The sequence below is a fragment of the Oryx dammah genome, unplaced genomic scaffold (genome assembly GCF_014754425.2).
Source record: "Oryx dammah isolate SB20612 unplaced genomic scaffold, SCBI_Odam_1.1 HiC_scaffold_13, whole genome shotgun sequence".
Classification (NCBI taxonomy): Eukaryota; Metazoa; Chordata; class Mammalia; order Artiodactyla; family Bovidae; genus Oryx; species Oryx dammah.
The window spans coordinates 38,811,797-38,832,143 of NW_024070197.1; the positions used below are offsets into that span (position 1 = coordinate 38,811,797).

Genomic DNA, 20,347 nt, shown 5'->3' on the forward strand with positions numbered 1-20,347 from the left:
CTTACAAACAGAGAAACCTGGGGGTCTAACTCAGCCTCTGTTCCTTGTTAGGGAGAGGGTTCAGGAGAACATGACTGAAGTTTGGTCAAGCAAGAATCTTGGTCAGCACCAACGGTGGACATTACCTGGTGTTGAACCGAGCATCCTGAGGGAAAAGAAGTCGAGGTTTGGACAAAGGGGACAATTTCATCCATTTCCACCAATTTTGTGTGGGGTCCCTCATTTGGGAAATGGATTTAAGTTTTCACTTTGAAATTTCCTTCTGGGAAATGTAGTATAGTCATCAGAAATGGACAACAAGGTTGTCTCCATTTAACTGATTGCACTGCAATCTTTCATAATATTTATTCACAATTGGCAAACTAAAAAAAAAAAAAAAAAGGCTTGCTTTTAGAGGGTATCTAGTAAGGACGGGAGCCCAGGAATCCTAAGCAGTGCTGTATGCTTACCCATGGTCAGACAGGGCTGGTCATTTTTTTCTCTCTAGAGGCTGGTTTTGGCCCCTACAGGTACCTCAGGGCTCCAAGGTAGGTTTGTACCTGCACCCATCACAGGGGTCTGCAGTTCTGTGGCTCTGGCCAGACCCCAAGGCCTGAGGGGACCAGTGGGACTGAGTGAACTCCAACCTTTCAGTCACCTAGTTTTTTTTTTTTTTTTAATTGGAGTATAGTTGATTAACAGTGTCATGTTAATTTCAGGTGTACAGCAAAGTGACTCAGTTATATATATATATACATCTATCTATTCTCAGTCACCCAGCTTTGAAACACCACCCACATCTTGTCTCAATCTTTTCATCTAGCCCCAACCCTCCCCTCATTTTTGTCCCGGAGTCTTTTTGAATTAAATCCCAGACACCTCATTTCACAGCACAGTTTCATTCTGAGACCCTGCTGGGGTGTGAGAGGTTATACAAATAGCTCTGGATCCAAAGCCAGGCCAGTGGTTCCGGCCCAGCACAAATTTACTAACTGGGCAACCTTTTTTTTTTGGGGGGGGGGGCAACCTTTTTAAAACTTTTATTTACTGGGCCATCTTGAGCAGGTGATCTCCCCTTTTGGGGTCAACCTCCTTATTTGTAAAAGGCAGGTTCTGGCTCAGGTAGAGGCCAAGATCCCTCCTTTCAGTAAAGGAAAGGCAGGGTGGGTTGGAGGCAGGCCTGGAGCCCCCACCCCCAACCCCTGGCCATCCTGCTGTGGGCCCCTCAGGGCTCCTGGTACCGAGACCGGGAATAAACAAACAAGCTGGGGTAATTTCCCTCTTCCTTGGAAACAAAGCTGGGGTGGTCTGGAGAGGCGTGTGGAGAGAACGGAGAGTGCCAGGTGGAAGGGGGCCAAACAGGCCGGGAGATGATGATTTCCCTGCCCTGTGGGGAACATCTAAGGACAGATGTGTTGATTTTGCACCCTCCCTGGTGTGATAAAACCCCCCTCGAGAGCGTGTCTTTATTCCGAGCCGGCCTGCCGAGGGGTGGACCCCAGCTGGCTCTGGTCTCGCCTCCTGTCTCCTGAACACATCTCCTCTTATGGAAGAGCCCCAGCTGCTTCTGCACTGTCAGCGCGGCGCCCGATCGCAGCCTCTCCAGCGGCGCACTCAGGGTCTGGGCGCCCGCCAAGCCCTGCCGCCCGCCGCCCCTCCCCCCTTGGTGAATCTCCTGCTTCCTCCATCACCACCTCCATTCTCCCTCGAAGAGCCGGTTATTGATCTTGGCCCATCTCTCAAAGATGCCGCACTCTAATTCCATCCTTGCACCACATCCTCCCCCAGGGGACCGGCCGGTCAGTCAGTCCCCCCGGGTTTGTTAATGGTGATGCTACATGACATGGGGGGTGCGGGTGGGGGCTGAGGGGGGCCCTCCCAGGAAGAAGGAGTGCCTGAGATGGAGGCTCCAGGGCCCTGATGAAGAGGATCAGGTGGTCCATGCCCTCAATACCCGCCTTGTGAGATGCTGGTCTCTATCCTGAAATTGGAACCTGCAGGAAATTGGGTGGTTTTGCTTGCATCTCCCAGATGGGAATGGGTATTCTCTGCACCCGGTCGGCCCCACCCCCTCATAAGAATCCAGTGGGTTGAGGAGGCTGATTCACTCAGCTGCCCAGGTCAGGCGCTGGCACGGAGCAGGTGTCAGTAAGCGCTGGCTGCACAGCGGAATTGCCAGGAAGGCTGGCCTGCATCTCCCTCTCCAGCCTGTGTGACCTCAAAAGCCAGCAGACCTGACTGGCCAATCCTGGTTGAATCAGCAGCTCCATGCAGAGGGCTTGGGGAAGAAAGCACAGAATGTGATTTCCTGGGTCTCTCCAGGGTGGAGATTGGAAGCTGGCCTCACGAAGAGGCCAGGAGGGAGATTCAGAGGTGCAGGAAGGAGAGTGGGAACCAGAACCACAGGCCCCCTTCTCCCTACATCCTTCTCAGGGGAAAGAGGGTGGTCTGGGCTGGAGCAGGGAGAGCGGGCCTGGCAGGCTGCAAAGGACAGCACTGAGGTTAGGGCCTTGTCTGACTTCTCATGTGACCCCAGGCAATTCATGGAACTTGCTTTTCTGGAAAAGCAGAATAGTCACTCCTACCTGGTTTACTCTCCAGGGGGTTCCTGGGAGGAAAAGATGAGGGTTCTAGAAAGGATTCCAGAAGTGTCACCAGCAGGATCGTGTCTAGATGTCTGTGCTTATGCCTTGGTCCAGGTACCCCCCTCTGGCAAGCAGGCCTGGCAGGCCAGGTGCCCGCACGCTGTACTGATGCATCGTTAAGGCTTCTCATGGCCACCTTAAGAGGTCATAACGGAGACTCCCAAGAGTACATTCCCACCATGAAGCAAGCTAGAGAAGACGGGGGCAGAGGAAAGTCATTTTTGCACCTGGTTGAACAGAAGCAGTCCAAAACAGAGTCCAAAATAAAAACCCTAAGTTTTATTTGCTGAACATAATTTAAAACTAAAACATAAAAGTGTCTCTTCCACCATCACTAGAAATCCAGGTGGCAGCTGGAGAGAGGACTGGCCCTTGGCTCTGGTGAGGGCTCAAAGAAAACAAAAACCCCTGTGCAAGCCCTGGCCCTTCCTCCGAGTACCCCCAGAACGCCCACAGGCCACAGCAGGCAGCCGGAGGCGGCAGAAAGAGAGCTCTGCCTGGCGAAGGTGCCTCTCGGCTTCTTTGGGAAGCTGATGGGAAGCCAGAGGTCAGAGCGTTGGAGGCCTGGCTTACAGCCACCAGTCAGGCCAAGATGAAACATCTGCTCAAGTCTCCCCAGGCACCTGGCTGGGGGTGAGTGGGAGGAAGGAATGGAGAAAACTGATGCTAAACCACAAATTAGCACCCTGGGCCTTGGCCCTGAGATGGCCTCCACTGGCATAGGAGGGGGTGAGACTAAAAATAAATAAATAAAAAGCTACACCGCTTCAAGGAGGGAGCATGACAGGCCTGTGGAAGCACCCTTTGTCAGGCCTGAGCAGAGATGAGACAGGGCGTGATGGCTTCAAAAAGCCCTCATCTGGGGGCCAATGGCATCCAAATGCAGACAGCCCAAGGGGTGTTGGGGAGGGGCCCTTTGTTGGTGGGACTACCATGGGGGTTCTGACTGAGTACGGGTGGGCTCACCAAGTGACCCCCATTTTTTGTTTTGTTTTGATTTTTTGCATTACCACCACAGACCTAGAACTAGGAAGCCCAGGCTGCCCTCTACTGGTGATTTCTGGGAAAGACCACAATGCAGCGGTGCCCGACCTGCAACCCAAAGGGGCCAAAAGAGAACCAGCTCCTGGAGAGCACCCCAAGCAGCTGCGCCTCCTCTGGCCAGGCCCCCCAGTGGAGGGCTGGCAGCAGCCCCAGCGACCTGAGCGGGTTCTTCCATCTCTGTTTGGCTGCAGAGGGGCCCAGGACAATGAGGGCCTCTGGTGCTCACTTCAAAGGCATCGAGAAGAATTTGTTCCCAGACTTGCAGCGGATCTGCTCGGCATATGCACGCAGCAGCATCTCGGAGTCTTCAAACTCATCCACGATTCCCTTAAAAGCAGGAGCCAGGAGAGGACAGTCGTGTTAAGGGGAATCAGGGACCCAGACGGCACTGCGAACAAAGCCAGCCTATTGAAATCCTTCACAGGTTAGGCTACCTTGTCTAATCAGCTCTGCTATTCTGTGAGGTCAGTGCTATCATCCCACCTTGGCAGATGAGGAAATGGATGCTCAGAGACCTGGATCACAGAATCCAATAAAACCAGGCTTGGGACCTGGGTCTGCTGGAGCCGGAGCCCAGAGGTCCTTGCCGCCTCCAGTGTGATCAGGCCAAGAGCAGATGTGGCTACCTGATAATGGCCCAGGGGCTGTCTCCCGCCTGCATGTGTTTCCTTTGGCTCAAACTATATTTTCTTAAAAAATACATATTGGTGGCCAACATTTGAAAATAGGGTGATTACACATTGAAAAAAAAAAAAATCTAGGTTTCTGGCTTTTCTTGAAAAACAAGTGCTTGCAACACAAGGCCCACATTCCTGCACGGCAACTCCCACCGTCTCCTTTCTGAGAGTTGAGTATCAGCTCCTCTGAGGGCACTGACGGGAGAGTGAAAGTTACCCCCTGCTTATCACAAGATGAGAAAGGCTGTGAGGGTGGACGTTCTGGACACCTGGCACGTTTCACTCATTTCCAGCCCCTCCCGGGCCCCGGTGAGCACCCGAGCCTTTGACCTCTGGGCGAGGGGCTGTGGACTTGGGGAGTCGGCACTGTTCTCGGGCAGGGCGTCTCCAGTTTTAACGTGCACACAAATCCCCAGACATCTTGTTAACATCTGACTGCTTAGGTCTGGGTTGGGGCGAGAGAGTGGGTGTCACTAATAAGCTCCCAGGTGGTGCCCTGCTGCTGGCCTGAGACTGCACTGAGAGGAGCATGGGAGGTGTGGGTCTCTCCGGCCAGGCCAGTTATCTCCCAGGGATTCCGGTTTGTGGGCCTAATCCTCAGGGCTTGTCAGCCCCCTTCCCGCCCCCCACCTTCCACAGCATTACTTCCGGAGTTCATCACCTGCCCGGCTCTCGCGCCGGGAATTCACCTGTAGTTCCTGCAGGCACGGCCCTTCCATCTGGAGACGCGCATCACCCACGCACCAGGCCAGGCTGATGTGGAAGGAGGGGTCCTGCAGAGGAACAGCAGGGAGGCAGGCGGTCACCTGGATGCCATGGCAGACATCACAAGAGCTCCGTGACAAGAGTTGTCCCAGTATCCCTGCTGGATCCCTGACCTGATCCACGGAGACTAGATCCTTGGTGTTGATCCCAAGTGTCTCCACGGATAGATACAATAGCCCTGGGCTGGTCCTTGCTATGGACTGAATTGTGTGTCTTCCACCCCCCATCCCAATTCATGATGGTATTTGGAGAAGGGGCCCTTGGGAGATAACTGGATTTAGCTGAGGTCATGAAGGTGGAGCCCTCGTGAGGGGGTTAGTGCCCACTTAAGAGGAGGCAGATGGCTCCTCCCTCTCTTTCCATCGAGTGAGGCCACAATGGGAAGATGGCCATCGACAAGCCAAGAAAGGAGGCCTCAGCAGAAAATGACCATGATGGCACCTTGGTTTCAGGCTTCTAGGCTCTAGAACTGTGAGAAAATAAAAGTTCTATTGTTTAAGTCATCCAGTCTCTGGTATCTGGCTATGGCAGCCTGAGCTAAGACAGTCCTGTTCTCAGAGGCTCTCCTTTACATGTCATAACATTGAGTCCTTACATCTGGGACATGCAAGAGAACCCATGTCCTGTTTTCTGATGTAAAAGCTTTCAATAGATGACATACTTTTTAAGGTGAACAAAATATCTAAAGTTATGATAAAACTAAATTATCTCCATTCAAATTCATACTTCTATATCACAGCATGACTTTAAAAGAATATATCAAGCAAAACCACTGGCCCTTTAAAGCCATAATATTCGACTTGGGTAGGTTCAAGTTCCCCTGGAGGGCACAGGGTAAGGCACAGGAAGGGATGTGAAGCTTGGACTCTATGTGGAGTGTCGATGTGACTAAAAAATACTAGGGAAAGCTACTTCTTAAAAAATATAAAGATAAGCATGGCTACATCAGAATCGAAGGCATAGATCTCGTCGAGCATACTGAAGAGGTAACAGAAGATTTGTAAGAAATGCTGGACTTTGGCTGGGCAGTATCTGACCCAACATCAGACTCTCTACTCCCCACGAGTGTGGGTCCTTTGAGGGCCAGCAGAATGGACGCTTCCCCTGGGAAAGTTCTGGAGGGCTCTGCAAGGGTTTCTTTAAGGCTGGTTTTAAAAATTCCCATTAGAGATGGGTTGGTGGAGAGGAAAAAAGATGCCCCTTGATTACCTGGTAGAAAGTGCTGAGGTCAAACTCCTCCATGACCCTGTCTACCTCTGCAACCAGGTCCAGGAAGTGGGCGTGCCCTGAGGTGACCTCGAGCCCAACAAAGGTCCTGGAGGGAGACAGCAGTGGAGACAACATGGGTGTGAGACATGGCCGCTGAGAATGTAAACCGGCCGTGAGGAGGGCAGAGGATGCGACAGAAGGAAGCCGGGAGGTCTGGGTCATGAACTCAGTTCACTGCCCTGCTCTCCAAGCTGGCTCTCCCATCCTCCCCTAGCTCTAACTGCTCACCTCCCCTCTTTCCCTAGGGTCTAAGATCCCCTGAAGGACCATCTTCATCTGCTGCTGCCAAGTCTACGGACCCAATGCTTCTGCTGTGCCCAGGCTCACCATCATCGCTCCCAGGTGGGTCCCTTTCTCCAGGGCTTTCCTCTCTGGCACTGACTCCCTCCCAGTAGCACACTCTCATCTTTATTCTCTTATTTATTTTTGGCCCCGCAGCACAGCATGTGGGATCTTAGTTCCCCCAACTGGAGATCAAACCCCTGCCTCCTGCAGTGGAAATTCAGAGTCCTAACCACTGGACCACCAGGGAATTCTGAGCACTCTCTCATCCTTAAAACTCCCCCTTTTAGCCCGAGTTCTCAGCCAGTCCCCATTCCATCCTCAGTCAGACTTGATGTTCAGATGCTCTGTCTCCCTCCGCTGTCTCTCCCGCCCCGCCGTGTTCAGCCAGCTCCCATCAAAGCTGCCGCCCACCTCCGGTTACTGCACTTGATGGACACTTCTCCGGCCTCACCTTGGCCTCTCAGCAGGGTCTGACACAGCTGGTTCCTCTCCCCCTGAAACCCATTTTTTCCCTCTTGGCTCCAAGAGACCACCCACTGCACGGTCCTGGTGTGACCCTGCCTCTGGCCTCTGGTTCAGTCTCCTCTGCCACCCTCTCTTCTTTCTAGCCTCTAAATGGTCAAGGGTTGCAGAGCCCAGCCCTCAGGCCTTGGATCTGCTCCGTGTGCCCCTGGCCCCCACCCCAGCCCTGGTTTCAGTACCACACAGCCCGACGGCTCCCACATTTCCATCTCTGGCTGGCACCTCTCCTGTCTACTTGACTGTGTGTGTACCTCTTCCACCCACGGGTACCCGGGGGTATCATCGGTGGCAACATTTACTGGGAACAAAGCAAAACGGATTTTCCTCCCACCAGTGTTTCCCATCTCGGGAAGTAGGACCATTTATTTACCCAGCTGTTCAAACCCCAAGTCCAGGCATCTACTTTGGTTCTTCCCCTTACAGTGGGAAGAACTCACTGCCAATTCTGGTTGATTCTACCTGCAGTGTATCAGGAATATGTCTTGCTTCTTGGCCCTTGCACTGCCATCACCCTGAGTCAGGACACCCTTGGCGCCTCACCTAGATGGTGACACTCCTCTCTCTCTCCGTGCATCCAACCTCCTTTACATCTTGTCTCCACGAGGGAGCCACAGACATGATTGGGCCAGACTGACAGTTACAAACATAAGTTGGATCACGTCTCTGTGCAGATACCTCCAGTGGCTTCCATGACCCTGAAAACTCCTGACCTTGACCTTGAAGGCCCGGTAGGAGCTAACCCGGACTGACTTATCTCCTCCTGCTCTCCCACTTGCTCCCCAGGTTCTGCTTCATTGGCTCCTCAAACAAGCCAGGCTCCTTCCTCCTTAGACCACCTCCTCGGCTGTGTCCTCTGCTTGGAGGCTCTCTCAGCAGCGTTTCCCGAGGCTCATTACTTCTTATCCTTAGGTCGCTGGCAAATGCCAGCTCCCTAGGGCCGTCCTTGGCTGCATGATCCAGACTCATATCACACAGTAGTTTCTAAATGTCTCATTTCCTTGTTTGTTTATCTCCTCCTGCAGAACGTGAGACCCCAAAGAGCAAGGACTGTGCTGACCTTTTCATTGCTGATCTGCAGTGTACAGCAAGTCCCTGGCACCAGGACGTGCTGAACCAATTTTGCAGAATGAAGGAATGAGCCATCCTCTCAGAGGTGCTGAGAGCAGAAGGCAACTCAGTGAGTGGATCTGACAAGGAGCTTTGGTTTGAAGCCTTGTTAATAACAATTTCTTTTGTTCATCTCATCCTTGAATGCTTTTATAAAACTCATTGAGCCTCACAACTGCCCACTGATAGATGTGTCAGGGCATGCCTGTGACAGCTTGGAAATGGCAAGTCACAGAGGTTGAAGGTATGAGCTCAATGTTAAATTGGAGACAGCTGGGCAGGCACCCAGGGTTGTTTTGAGTCTCAGGCTTTTCCCACTAAACCAAGATGTTAATCTCTACCTCTGCTCCTCCTCTCATGCTCCCGGAGCTATTTTTCTTAATGAAAGGTTCAGATTTGGGGACAACTGCCTTGGTAGTCATAGAGCTGGTTAAAACACAAACAAACCAAAAAATGAGACAGACAAGGGCCCCCTCAAGTCTTTACTGCAAAGAATCCTCTTCTGGGAACAACTTGGGGCAGAGCAGGGAGACCCACCTGGTTTTCTCTTGATTGGTGTAAATCTTTACCTGGTCGGCAGTAAAGCAGAATCTGAAATTCAGAAGAAGAACCATATTTCAGGAAAAATGATAAGAAAAATATGTTTAGAGAAAACAGTTTATATTAAAAAAACATCACTTTCAAACTATAGTTAACTCATTTCACATGAAGAATCGTCCACCCTGTTATACAGGTGGTAAACTCAACCCTAAAGTACAAGAGCTAGGCAAGACCTTAAATAATCGCTGAGTCCAGGTAACTCATAGCTTCATTCAGATGCTAGCAAAAATTTTACTTTATTAAGAACAGTTGATTTTGATAAGCAATCTGAGACTATCTCAGCTTTACTGATGGGAACTGAGAAAGACATCATCAGATTGGTGTTAATACATGACTTAAGGGCCAACAAAGGTCCATCTAGTCAAGGCTATGGTTTTTCCAGTTGTCATGTATGGATGTGAGAGTTGGACTGTGAATAAAGCTGAGCGCCGAAGAATTGATGCTTTTGAACTGTGGTGTTGGCGAAGACTGTTGAGAGTCCCTTGGACTGCAAGGAGATCCAACCAGTCCATCCTAAAGGAGATCAGTCCTGGGTGTTCTTTGGAAGGAATGATGCTGAAGCTGAAACTCTAGTACTTTGGCCACCTCATGGGAAGAGTTGACTCACTGGAAAAGACTCTGATGCTGGGAGGGATTGGGGGCAGGAGGAAAAGGGGACGACAGAGGATGAGATGGCTGGATGGCATCACCGACTCGATGGACTTGAGTTTGAGTGAACTCCGGGAGTTGGTAGTGGACAGGGAGGCCTGCCGTGCTGCAATTCATGGGATTGCAAAGACTAGGACATGACTGAGCGACTGAACTGAACTGAACTGAACTGAAGGGCCAATTTTTTCCTTGTAGGTTAAAAAAAAAGAGACAATTCTGACCCCGGCTAAACAACAACATGGAGCTTCCCATGTAGCTCAGATGGTAAAGAAGCTGCCTGCAATGCAGGATTCCTGGGTTGGGACTATCCCCTGGAGCTACCCACTCCAGTATTCTTGGGCTTCCCTGGTTGCTTAGATGGTAAAGAATCCACCTGCAACGCAGAAGACACGGCTTTGACTCCTGGGTCAGGAAGATCCCCTGGAGAAAGGAATGGCAACCCACTCCAATATTCTTGCCTGGAAAATTTCATGGACAGAGGAGCCTAGCAGCCTACAGTCCATGGGGTTGCAAAGAGTCGACGACAACTGAGTGACTAACACTTTTCATTTACTTTATTCTATAACAGAACCCACGCTATCTGTATCTGCTCTGAATCAGCAGACACATATGGTGCTGATTCTCCCGTAGCCAGGATTCACGGGGCCAGGAATCAAGGGGTGGAAATGGGAGTGGAACCACTAAAATGAGTGATCCATTAGCAAAATGTTTACTTTCTGTTCCCACAACTTCATGCTCTGGTAGCCCAGAGGTCTTAGTTCCAGAGGGAGGAATACTTCCCACAGGAGACATAGTGCTTTCATTGAACTGGAAGTTGAGACTTGCCACCTTGGTGGTCCAGTGGCTAAGACTTCACACTCCCAGTGCAGGGGGCCAGGGTTTGATTCCTGGTTGGGGAACTAATCCTACATGCCGCAACTAAGACGGTACAGCCAAATAAATAATATTAAAAAAAAAAAAAAAAAAAGACTTGCTACTTTGGGCTCCTGTACCTTTGAATCAACAGAGTTCCAGTGTTGGCTGGGGTCCTTGACCCTGACTACCAAGGGGAAACTGGACTAGAACTCCATGATGGAGATAAGGCAGAGGATGCCTGGGATACAGGAGATCTGCTGTTAGATCTTTTAGTATTAACCATGCTCACTGACTCCAGCCAGAGGAAAAGTACACCAACCAACCCAAGCAGCACTAGTAATGGCCCAGACCCTTCAGAAATAAAGGTTTGGGTCACTACCCCAGGTAAAGAACCATAACCACCTGAGGTGTTTGCCAAAGGCAAAGGGAATAGAGAGCTAGGAAGCAGAAGGTAACTATAAATATCAGCTGCGATCATGTGACCAGTTACAGAAATGAGGACTGTAATCATCATGAGAATTTCCTTATTTTATGAATACATCTGTGAGTATAAATACAGGACACCTCAGGGACGCTGTGAGTTTGGATCTAGAACACGGCAATAAAGTGAATACTTCACTAAAGTGCGGAGAAGGCGATGGCACCCCACTCTTGCCTGGAAAATCCCTTGGACGGAGGAGCCTGGTAGGCTGCAGTCCATGGGATCATTAAGATTCGGGCACGACTGAGCGACTTCACTTTCACACACTGGAGAAGGAAATGGCAACCCACTCCAGTATTCTTGCCTGGAGAATCCCAGGGACAGAGGAGCCTAGTGCGCTGCCGTCTGTGCGGTCGCACAGAGTCGGACACGACTGAAGCAACTTAGCAGCAGCAGCAGCAGCAATAAAGTGAGTCACAATTTTTTGGCTTCTCGGTGCATATAGAAGTTATTTTTATACTACACTGCAGTCAACTAAGCATGCAAAGGCATTATGTCTAAAGAAACAATCTACATAATTTATTTTTTACTTTATTACTAAAACCTGCTAGCCATCATTTGCACTTTCAGTGAGTCATAATCTCTTTGCTGGTGGAGGGTCTTGGCTCAGTGTAGGTGGCTGCTGACTGACCGGTCAAGGTGGTGGTTGCTGAAAGGTGGTGATGGCAATTTCTTAGAATAGGACAATAAGGCAAACGATGAAGTGTGCTCCATCAACCTTTTCCTTCCATGAACAATTACTCCATAGCATGCAATGCAATGCTGTTTAGTTGCATTTTATCCACAGGAGAGCTTCTTTCAAAACTGGAATCAATCCTCTCAAACTCTGCCACTGCTTTATCAACTAAGTTTATGTAATATTCTAAATCCTTTGTCATCATTTCAACTATCTTCATGGCACCTTCACCAGGAATAGATTCCATCTCAAGAAGCCACGTTCTCTGCTCGGCCATAAGAAGTAACTCCTCAGCCATTAAAGTTTTATCATGAGATGGCAGCAACTCACTCCCATCGTGAGGCTCCACTTCCAATTCTAGCTGTCTTGCTTCTTCCATCACATCTGCAGTTACTTCCTCCACTGAAGTCTTGCCCCCTTCAAAGCCACCCATGAAGACTGGAATCAACTTCTTCCAAACTCCCGTGTATGTTGGTATTTTGACCTTTTCCCATGAATCATAGATGTTCTTAATGGCATCTAGAATGGTGAATCCCTTCCAGAGGTTTTCAATTGACTTTGCCTAGATCCATCAGTGGAATTATTACCTATGGCAGCTATAACCTAAATGAAACATATTTCTTAAATAAGACTTGAGGGTTGAGATTTAGCCCTTGATCCACGGACTGCAGAATGGATGTTGTGTTAGCAACTGAGAAACAACACTGACCTCATTGCCCATCTCTATCAGAGCTCTTGGGTCTCCAGGTGCATTGTCACTGAGCAGTAATATTTTGATAGGAATCTTTTTTCTGAGCTGGATGTCTCAACAGTGGGCTTGAAATATTCAGTAAACCAGGTTGTCAACAGATGTGCTGGCATCCAGGCTTTGTTGTTACATTAACAGAGCATCAACAGAGTAGATTTAGCATAATTCTTAAGGGCCCTAGGATTTTTTAAATAGCAAATGAGCATTGGATTAAACTTAAAATCACCAACTGTATTAGCCCCTAACGAGAAAGTCAGCCTGGTCTATGAAGCTGTGAAGCTAAGCCCTGACACCCCCTTTCAGGCTATGAAAATCCTAGCTGGCATCTTCTTCCAATAGAAGGCTCTTTCATCTACACTGAAAAATCTGTTGCTTGGTGTGGCCACCTTCATTAATGATCTTAGCTAGATCTTCTGGGTAATTTCTGGCAGCATCTACATCAGCACTTGCAGCTTCACCTCACACTTTCACGTTATGGAGATGGCTTCTTACCTAAACCTCATGAACCGACCTCTGTCAGCTTCGGACTTTTCTGCAGCTTCCTCCCCTCTCTCAGCCTTCACAGAACTGAAGAGTTAGGGCTTTGCTCTGAATCAGGCTTTGGCTGAAAGGAATGCTGTGGCCGGTTTCATCATCTGTCCAGACACTAAAACTTCCTCCAGGCTCTTTTGCTTTATTGTTCCTGCATTCGCTGGAGGAACACTTTTGATTTCCTTCAAGAACTTTCCCTTTTCAGTCACAACTTGGCTAACAGGGACAAGAGGCCTAGCTTCCAGTCTCCTTCCACTTTTGACATGCCTTCCTCACTAGGCTTAATCATTTTTGGCTTTTAATTTAAAGTGAGAGACACGTGACCCTTCCTTTCACTTGAACACTTAAGAGGCTAGCATAAGGTTATTAATTTCAATACTGTTGTATCTCAGGGAATAGGGAGGCCCAAGGGGAGGGAGAGAGATGCGGGGGAATGGCTGGTCGGTGGAGCAGTCAGAACATTCACATTTATCAACTGTCTGCCCTCTTAAATGGGTGTGGCTCCTGGCACCCCAAAACAATTACAATAATAACGTTAAATATCACTATGACAAATATTAGGATAATGAGAAAGTTTGAAATATTGCAAGAATTACCAAAATATGACAGACACAAGAGCGAATGCTGGAACGTGATGCTGACTGACTTGCTCAATGCAGGGCTGCCACAAACCTTCAGTTTGTTAAAAAATGCTGTCTCAGTGAAACATAATAAAACAAGATTTGCTGTACATATATTAAGCAAATATCTTTGTTTTCTTCTCTTACTCCCTTATCACATAATATAAGATGTAATGACTTTATTTTAGTATTTAAGTGTTGCTAATTGGTATTCTTCCCGGTGGCTCAGAGGTTAAAGCGTCTGCCTGGAATGCGGGAGACCCGGGTTCAATCCCTGGGTCAGGAAGATCCCCTGGAGAAGGAAATGGCAACCCACTCCAGTACTCTTGCCTGGAGAATCCCATGGAGGGAGGAGCCTGGTAGGCTACTAGTCCATGGCGTTGCAAAGAGTCGGACATGACTGAGTGACTTCACTTCACTTTAATTGGTATTCAAGTTATGGGCTTCCTAGGTGGCTCAGTGGTAAAATAATCCACCTGCCAATGCAGGAGACACAGGTTTGACCCCTGGGTTGGGAAGATCCCCTGGAAGAGGAGATGGCAACCCACTGCAGTATTCTTGCCTGAGAAATGCCATGGAGAGAGGAGCCTGGCAGGCTACAGTGCATGGGGTCACAAAGAGCTGGACCCCACTGAGCACGTGTGCACACATTCAAGTCAGGGGTGATTAGAAGAGCAAAACATTGCACAAGAACCTTACCCCCGCTTCTGGGAAAGGGGCTCGTGCGTTTTTAGAAGCACAGTGGACGTCGTATCATGTTAGGCAGAGTTATGGCCTTGTTGTAGTCTTAATTTAGAGATTAAGTATGGTTTAAGAAGATGCATGTAAGTGTCACGTCGAGAAGGGGTAGACTGGTGATGGTCAATTTTAAGTGTTAACCTGACTGATCTAAGGGATGCCCAGAGAGTTGGTAAGCCATTATCTTGGGGTTTGTCTGTGAGGGTGTTTCTGCAAAGATGGACATTTGAACTGATGAACTGAGTAAAGCAAACGGCCTTCCTCAACAGGTGGGTGTTATCCAACGTGCTGAGGGCCTGAATGGAACAGAAAGGCAGAGGAAGGACAAACTCCCCTTCCCTGCATGAACTGAGACATCGATCTTCTCCTACCCTCTGACATCAGCACTCCTGGTTTTCAGGCTTTCAGGCTCGTATCAGGACTTACATCACCAGTCCCCTGTTACTTTAGGACTTTGAAATCAAATTGAATTACAAAACCAGCTCCTCTGGTTCTCTCCTTGTAGACGGCAGACAGTGGGCTTCTTGGCCTCCATAACTGCATAAGCCAATACCTGTAATAAGTCTCTTCTTATCTATATACATCTTACGGGTTCTGTTTCATACATCAAAGTCACACGGGATGACGTGTACAGGGCGCAGCTCTGGGAGATATTCAGTGCGCTAGCCTTTAGGTCTGGCCTGCTTGCTGGGGTAACACCATCCCACAGGTCCATCCCCATGGGAACCTGGGACGGGAAGAGGAACCTTGGAGGGGAAGGAGAGGAGAGGCAGAGAGAAGCACGGGACACTCACCTCTGGAAGGAGGCCACTCGGTCTTTCAGAGCCTGCACGAAGGGGAGGATCCAGTGGTGGCGCAGAACCACGCTCTGGGACAGGCTGAGGTGGAAGGCTTCCATCCTCACCAGTCGCGGGACGTATGTCTGCGCGTGGCACAGCAGTGCATCAAGCAGGTCCAGGAACTCCTCCCTGGCTTCGTCTGGAGGGGAAGAGTGGAGAGTGTGGGCCATTCTCTTAGCAGGATGGCCACATGATGGCCAGGAGCAGAGAAAGGCTTTTGTTACTCTAGGTTTTAGGAGAAAGTTACTTTGAGAGCAGCCAACATCTTGTTGTTGTTTAGTCGCTAAGTTGTGTCTGACTCTTTTCGACCCCATGGACTGTAGCCTTCCAGGCTCCTCTGTCCATGGAATTTTCTAGGCAAGACTACTGGAGCAGGTTGCCATTTCGTTCTCCAGGGGATCTTCCCAACCCAGGGATCCAACCTGCATCTTGTGCACTGACAGGTGGATTCCTTACCAGTGAGCTGCCTGGAAAGCCCAGCCAATGTCTATGTATTCTAATCATACTTTAATATGTATTTATGGTTATAGAATACACATATAGCTTGCTCCTTGGAAGAAAAGTTATGACCAACCTAGACAGCATATTAAAAAGCAGAGCCATTACTTTGCCAACAAATATCCATCTAGTCAAAGCTATGGTTTTTCCAGTAGTCATGTATGGATGTGACAGTTGGACTATAAAGAAAGCTGAGTGCCGAAGAACTGATGCTTTTGAACTGTGGTGTTGGAGAAGACTCTTGAGAGTCTCTTGGACTGCAAGGAGATCCAACCAGTTCATCCTAAATGAAATCAACCATGAATATTCATTGGAAGGACTGATGCTGAAGCTGAAACTCTAATACTTTGGCCACCTGTTGCAAAGAACTGACTCATCTGAAAAGACCCTGATGCTGGCAGAGATTGAAGGCAGGAGGAGAAAGGGACAGAAGAGGATGAGATGGTTGGATGGCATCATTGACTCAATGGACATGAGTTTGAGTAAGCTCCGGAAGTTGGCGATGGACAGGGAGGCCTGGCCTGCTGCAGGCCATGGGGTCGCAAAGAGATGGACACGACTGAGCAACTGAACTGAACTGATACATATACATACATATGCTTTTTGAAAAGAATTCGAGTAAAAAGAGAAATATGTGACAGAGAAAGCAAGGGTCCTCGAAGTCCACATCTAAAGCAGGGGAATCCAAACTACTGTGATCACACATGTCGTTAGTCAAACAAGCTTGCGCACATACCTACAGTCAATGTGCATTTATATAAATTACAAACATGCGCTCCACTGCAAAATCATGTTATAAAATGTACACTCTGAAGAGTAGAAACTTAAAAAGATGAGATAAAGAGAAATACATTAAAAAGTCTTAATGCTTTTCTTTCTAAGAGGCCACCTTGATCTCTCCCTCAGGGCACATACCCCACTTTCAAGACCACTACTCTAGAGACAAAGACTGTCAAACATGATGCTTATTTCCCCAGCTTTTCTCAGTGCTGTGCCAATGTATATATTTTATTTGTTAGAAAAGATGAGGGCATGCAGTTCTTCCCCGAGCTTTCTCCATGTAACGCTGCATGTTGGACAGCCTTCCTCTCATTACAGAAGGCAAGCTCATGATTATGGCTCCACAGTAACCCACCCTTAGATTAGAAACAGTGCATTTCTTTAATCAGACATTTATTAGACATCTAGAATCTCCTGACATGTAGAATGTTCCTAATTGTTTAGAAAAACACAAGAAAGACACCACTGTATGTTCACAGATCTTTTCTTAAACCAAATATATGACTAGAGCTCCATGGTTAACAATCTGCTCACACCTGATGAATTACTCAATTTGCCCAAATGCCCTGCGGAATGGAAGTGCCACAACTGAGCGACTTTCACTTCAGGACTTCCCTAGTGGCTCAGATGGTAAAGCATCTGCCTACAATGCAGGACACCTGGGTTTGATCCCTGGGTTGGGAAAATCCTCTGCAGAAGGAAATGGCAACCCACTCCAGTACTCTTGCTTGGAAAATCCCATGGACAGAGGAGCCTGGTAGGCTACAGTCCACAGGGTCACAAAGAGTCGGACACGACTGAGTGACTTCACTTCACTTCCAGTGGAATAGGGAATATAGAGAATCATTCCCATTCTGTGGATGGGGAAATGGAGGTTCTAAGAATTTACCTGATCTAACACAAAGTAGTAAGAGCCGCCATGTACTCTATGTATTGTGCTAAGAACTTGACATTGATGATCTCATTTAATTGTCACAGAAGTCCTAGAGGTATTTCACTGTTCCCATATAAGTATTACTACTGTCCCCTTTTTAGAGATGAGGAAAGTGGGGCTCTGAGAAGTCTAGCAACTTAACTAAGGGGCAACCAGAGTAGCAGGTAGTGGAGTGAGGTCAGACTCTGAAGCCTGGGCTTTTTCTGCCTGCCACTCACTCATCAGGGCTAGGGTGGGGTGGGACTTGAAGCCAGCACACCTACAGCCCTCTTAGAAACAAAGTACTAGCAACAGTTGCACTCTGCGATAGCCTTGACACTCTGCCCTAGACCCTCCTGTGGCCCCAACCCCATAAGGAGAGAGAACAGTATACACCAGGTTAGTAAAAAAAAAAAAAAAAATTTCAGGCAATGAATTCAAAACTAAAATCAAGTGTAACAGAAAAATTCCCTAGTTCTTGAAGCTTGCCCTCTCTCTGTTGAGTTGATCTCCTTCTCACTACCAGTGTCAGAAGCTGAGGTTTCTGGCTTCCTCCTGGTTGGGGCCAGCTTCCTCCCATAAGAGGCACCTTGTCAGTGTCAGCCACGTGTCTCTCAGGCATTACTTACAAGGTACGTAGACGTGCGTGGCCCAGTTGCCACGCTCATGGGGAAAGGTGCGCACCCGGCCCCCATGTCGTGCACTATCATCCACAGGCCCCTCCTCAGTGCCGGGGAACATGTGCAGCACACTGTCGGGTACTGGCAACCTCTGGCCGGGAAGGGGGCTCTGGCCCCTGCAAGAGGAAAGAAGAAAATAAGCCCAGTTAGCTTCCTACGTTCTCTGTCTGTACACATGAGGAAAGTTGTAACCCCTTGTACAGGGTGACTCTGCATGTCTATTTCTCACCAAGTGCCATTAGATAACCACAAAGCTCTTTCCCCAACACTCTTTCATTGGTGTCTCCCAACAAAGTTATGGTTTTTCCAGTAGTCATGTACAGATGTGAGAGTTGGACATTAAAGAAGGCTGAGTGCCGAAGAATTGATGCTTTCAAACTGTGGTGCTGGAGAAGACTCTTGAAAGTCTCCTGGACTGCAAGGAGATCAAACCAGCCAATCCTAAAGGAAATCAACCCTGAATATTCATTGGAAGGACTAATGCGGAAGCTAAAGTTCCAATACTATGGCGACCTGATGTGAAGAGCTGACTCATTGAAAAAGACCCTGATGCTGGGAAAGATTGAGGGTGAGAGGAGAAGGGGATGACAGAGGATGAGTTGATTGGATGGCATCACCAACTCAATGGACATGAGTTTGAGCGAGCTTGGGGAGATGGTGAAGGACAGGGAAGCCTGGGGTGCTGCAGTCCATGGGGTTGCAAAGCATCGGACACGACTGAGTGAACAACTCCTGGAAGCAGACTTTCTAGGAACCTGGTCCCCATGGGAAACAAAGGAGCAGGTGGCAATATGTGGAGGGATTGGGGGCAGGAGAAGGGGACTACAGAGGATGAGATGGCTGGATGGCATCACCGACTCGATGGACATGAGTTTGGGTAAACTCTGGAAGTTGGTGATGGATAGGGAGGCCCGGTGTGCTGCGATTCATGGGGTTGCAAAGAGTCGGACACGACTGAGCAAGTGAACTGAACTGAACTAGACAGGCCTGAGCCAGAGTGACACTTCCTAGCTCTGTGGTCTTAGGCATGTAATATGCTTTCTGTGGACCTCCGGTTCCCTCATCCATAAAGTGAGATGAACGAAAGTGCTGCTGGAAAAGCACTCAGCAGGTACCAGGCCTGGCAATTAAGAACCGAAGCTCCTCCACAAAGTAGGAGACTTCCTACTTTGCTCACTGCTGAGTCCCCAGTTCCCAGCCTGGCGCAGAGAGTACTCCATGAATATTTATCAGATTAAAGAAAACACTTTCCGAATGAGGAAACAGACCTGGGGTGGTACAGTGGTGCGTGCCAGGAGACAGAGTGAGCCGGCGCCCGAGGCTGGACCCAAACCCACCCCGTTTCCTGCCTCCTAACCTTGACCCAGCCAGGCAGGTGCACACCGAGGCTCTGTCTGGTCCTCCTTCCCCCGCCACGCCCCCACCCCGTGCCCCTTTTCCTTCCCTCGCGAGCAGCTCCGGACCCTCTCCAATCACCCTTCCCCAGAAACACTTCCTCGCTCCTCACCGACTGCGGCCTTCAGCCCCCGGCCGAACCCGGTCCCCGGCCTCGGCCTCATCTTCGGAGCCGCTGCTGCTGTAGCCCACGAGGGGCGCCGCACTCATGAGGCACCCGGCCACCCACCTTCACGACCGCACAGAGGGTCTGCAGGCAATCTCACCCCACCGGAATTCCTCTGTGCCGGAAGTGCTCTCCCGGGGGCGGGGCACAAATTAGCACCGCCTCGGGGCGGGGTGCGGGGGCGGGGCCCGGCAGGACAGGAGCAAAGATTGTACCCACCCAGGCCACGCTGCGTGCCCGCTCGCCTCGCTTTGACCGCTCCCTTGGAGCCTCCTGGCACTGCCATCCTCCGTGTGCCCATTTCAGAGATCGCTCTGAGTCCTGACCTCTCTCTCTGTCCGCTGCTCAGTCTGCAGCAACTCGGGACCTCCCGGCAGCCGATGGTCCCTGGGTCAGAGGTCAGAGCACTAGACCCAGCGGAGATCCTTGCCCTAGTCGTCCGGAAGGGGATTAGAGGTCCCGGGGCCCCTTCCCCAAGCCCCGCCCAAAGTCCGAGCTCCGGGGGGCCCCCTTCCCTAAGAGCGAGCTGAACAGTCAGAGGCGGGTCCGTTCCAGAAGATCAGAGGGTCTAGGAGGGCTCTCCTCTCAGGCTCAGGGGTCGGGCCGTGGGCTGGGCCCTGGGAACTCGCTCCCCTAAGGCCGAGTAGAGTGGTCGGAAGCAGAGCGCCCTTCCTGGGTCAGCTAAGACGTGCCGGCCCAGCGACCGAAGAGCCACCCAGAGCGTCCGGCTGTCCGACCCGGCCCGGCCGCGGGGTCCCCGGCAGGGGGCGGCCTCGCTCCGTGCCGCCCGCTCCTCCCGCAGCCGCCGCCGCCCGGGCTGCCGCTCCTCCCCCAGCCCCGCCTCCCTGGCCCCCGCGCCGCCCGCCTGTCCGCCGGTCTCTGCAAG

At 50.0% G+C, this 20,347-nt stretch overlaps 1 protein-coding gene across 3 annotated transcripts; it reads right to left on the bottom strand.

Moving 5' to 3' along the window:
- Nucleotides 1-1,007: 1,007 nt before the first annotated feature.
- On the bottom strand, nucleotides 1,008-19,598 carry USB1 (U6 snRNA biogenesis phosphodiesterase 1). Of its 3 annotated transcripts, none has more exons than XM_040253913.1 (8): nucleotides 19,525-19,598; nucleotides 17,850-18,016; nucleotides 14,985-15,168; nucleotides 8,831-8,884; nucleotides 6,320-6,425; nucleotides 5,035-5,118; nucleotides 3,895-3,995; nucleotides 1,008-2,813 (listed from the first exon to the last, which is right to left on the bottom strand). In XM_040253913.1, exons 2-8 carry the CDS (start codon nucleotides 17,959-17,961, stop codon nucleotides 2,762-2,764), a joined length of 693 nt encoding a protein of 230 aa, XP_040109847.1. In that variant the 5' UTR covers nucleotides 17,962-18,016; nucleotides 19,525-19,598; the 3' UTR covers nucleotides 1,008-2,761. The 3 variants fall into 3 exon arrangements, with proteins under 3 accessions (XP_040109847.1, XP_040109845.1, XP_040109846.1); XM_040253911.1 differs by having other exon boundaries at nucleotides 19,408-19,592; XM_040253912.1 differs by lacking the exon at nucleotides 1,008-2,813 and having other exon boundaries at nucleotides 2,882-3,995; nucleotides 19,408-19,592.
- Nucleotides 19,599-20,347: the final 749 nt, after the last annotated feature.

What these genes read in the sequence shown, in the direction of transcription:
- USB1 (XM_040253911.1), bottom strand. Translation starts at nt 19,505, where the DNA reads ATGAGTGCGGCGCCCCTCGTGGGCTACAGCAGCAGCGGCTCCGAAGAT. An exon ending in ACCTCAGCACTTTCTACCAG is followed by an intron (nt 5,119 to 6,319) that starts GTAATCAAGGGG and finishes GTTCCTCTGCAG; the next exon opens with GACCCCTCCTTCCACATCAG. An exon ending in TTCTTCTCGATGCCTTTGAA is followed by an intron (nt 2,814 to 3,894) that starts GTGAGCACCAGA and finishes CGTCTTCTCTAG; the next exon opens with CTTGCTTCATGGTGGGAATG.